General features: G+C 35.8%; 1 protein-coding gene across 1 annotated transcript; it reads right to left on the bottom strand.

Annotated features, from left to right (window-relative positions):
- Positions 1–369: 369 nt before the first annotated feature.
- On the bottom strand, positions 370–1,620 carry LOC116033963 (chaperone protein dnaJ 8, chloroplastic-like). The gene is made up of 3 exons (XM_031276521.1): positions 1,218–1,620; positions 1,049–1,117; positions 370–720 (listed from the first exon to the last, which is right to left on the bottom strand). The coding sequence occupies exons 1-3, from the start codon at positions 1,428–1,430 to the stop codon at positions 571–573; spliced, it is 432 nt and encodes a 143-aa protein (XP_031132381.1). The 5' UTR covers positions 1,431–1,620; the 3' UTR covers positions 370–570.
- Positions 1,621–2,184: the final 564 nt, after the last annotated feature.

Here is a 2,184-nt window from a genome sequence, read left to right as displayed (position 1 = left end):
AGAAGTAATGAGTGAGAAACTTGTGGTGGTATTGTGGTAATTTAGGGGTATCGAACATGTTACTTGATATATAAAGTCATGTGGTTGAGATTGTTTTATTTGATTTCAATGTTTGTTGTATCAAAAAAGATTCTTTAATCAAAATTTGAAATGGATCAAATTCAGATCTCAAATTTATATCTCTGTATGTGTAGCCTTATAATATAAAATAAAATGTCGGCATCATTCAATTATATCTTAACGTTGACAATAAACTTAATCTATCATTTATTTAATTAAACCGCGAATTGTATTCCTAAAATCTGTCCACAATGTCAACAGAATAGATACAACGTAATTATATAATTATATTCATCAAACTCAAAACAGTTGTTGAAAAACTTGAAATGCAAATTCTTATTTCATTAATGAAAATAATAATTACAGGAGAAACTCAAGGGGTGGGTATGTACAATAGAATTTCCAGTCTTATATACACAAAACCTCAACCAAATCTCACAGCTTCAAACGAAGATTGGTGGGTTCTGATCATTCTTCTGCTATGAAGATGATGAAGATTTACAGAGATCTTCAGAAGTATGGGTTAACTTGGGACCAATCCCGCACCCCCGCCGCCTCATATCCCATCCATTCTTCCCACTCTTCACCGTCGTCCTCGTAATACTCCTCCGCCGCCGCCGCCGGCGTCGCCGTTTCTCCTTTCAAATAGCTCATAATATTCTGCAAAAAAACCCCAATCTCATAAGAAATTAAGCAAAATGTTCAGGCAAAAAATGGGATGTCTGGTCAACTTCCAACCCACAAATAAGAAATTAAGAATCAATTAATATGATTTTTATCTTTAATTTTCAAGAAATTTTAGTTGCGTAAGCTACGGAGAAGATGGTGACATTCCATCTCCTGAAACGGGCCTGCTGAAAAGGACTTAAATCAATGATTGATTTTTACAGATGTTTAAGCAACTCAAGAGTCCTCCAGATTTGAGATTTATCATCAAAGAGAAAAGAGGGAAAGGGAGAGATGAATGAATTCATGAATCGATACATACATCATAGGCTTCATAAATTTGGTGAAATTGAACGCCGCAATTATTTCCTCTGCAAACGTCTGGATGATACTGAATCAAATCAAACACGCCCAAAAAAACCAAATCAATAAACCATAAAAAAAAATTGCAGGAAATTAAACTCATGTTTGTAAATTATTTTCCAATATACCTTAAGAGCAAGCTGTCTGAAAGCCTTTTTGACCTCAGATTCAGAAGCCCCAGGTCGAAGCCTGAGAGTCGTATAAGGATCCGACAGGGAAGAAACGCAGAAAATCTTCTGATTTCCTCCCATCTTCTTCCCCGAATTCCTCAACCGGGCCGAGGACACGGAGCCCGACCCGCGACCGGAAATGCCACCCATCAATCCAAAAGCAGCCGCCATTTTTGCAGAGCTTGAAGGAGATTTGTTTTCTTCAATGAAGGAATGCCCAGGAGATTTTGTTGATATTTAAGGAAGGCGAAATGGTGTTGGGTTTACGGAGACGGCAAAGAAGATTGAATGAAAAAAAAATTAAAAATTAAAGTGTGGGTTCAAAAGAGAAGAGTAAAGGTATAAAGGAGCGGATATGAATAAAAAGGATGGGGTTCTGTTTCGATATATATATAGAGAAAGATTGAAGGTTTGAAAAGGGGGAAAGCAGAAGTGTCGTGGTGTGGTTGGTTGGTTTTCTATTCTTTTTCTTCTTCTTTTTTAGCTTCTGGGTGGGGTGGGTAGGGGGGGTGGGGTGGGGGTGACGTGTCTGACTGTTCTTATCCAATTTGTTTTGTACACCGGACAAGAGGGTGGGGCAGGATTGTGGTCTTATCCGACTTTTGGCCATTGATTTGGTCTTATTATTATTTGGTATCATTAAAAAAAAAAAAAAAAAAAACCAATTTAAATCTCTTTGAGTTCAAATATTATTGATGTTATCTCACCCATTTTGTATGTATTGTATTTTATCGGAAAATTAAGGACCATGATTTACATTGTATCGTAGATCATTGATAATATTGATTTTTATATATTGAATTTTTTATAAATTGAAAATTTATTATTTAATAGTATATTAAAAATGAATATTTCGTAGGGTAGGTTCCAGTGAAACCACTTACTTAAGTAAAATCGTGAGATCACATCTTGTGCATCCATGTAA

The sequence above is a fragment of the Ipomoea triloba genome, chromosome 11, assembly GCF_003576645.1.
Source record: "Ipomoea triloba cultivar NCNSP0323 chromosome 11, ASM357664v1".
NCBI lineage: Eukaryota > Viridiplantae > Streptophyta > Magnoliopsida > Solanales > Convolvulaceae > Ipomoea > Ipomoea triloba.
This window is presented reverse-complemented; position numbering and strand designations above follow the sequence as displayed.

What these genes read in the sequence shown, in the direction of transcription:
- LOC116033963 (XM_031276521.1), bottom strand. Translation starts at nt 1,430, where the DNA reads ATGGCGGCTGCTTTTGGATTGATGGGTGGCATTTCCGGTCGCGGGTCG. An exon ending in TCAGACAGCTTGCTCTTAAG is followed by an intron (nt 1,118 to 1,217) that starts GTATATTGGAAA and finishes GATTTGATTCAG; the next exon opens with TATCATCCAGACGTTTGCAG. An exon ending in AAATTTATGAAGCCTATGAT is followed by an intron (nt 721 to 1,048) that starts GTATGTATCGAT and finishes GTTTTTTTGCAG; the next exon opens with AATATTATGAGCTATTTGAA.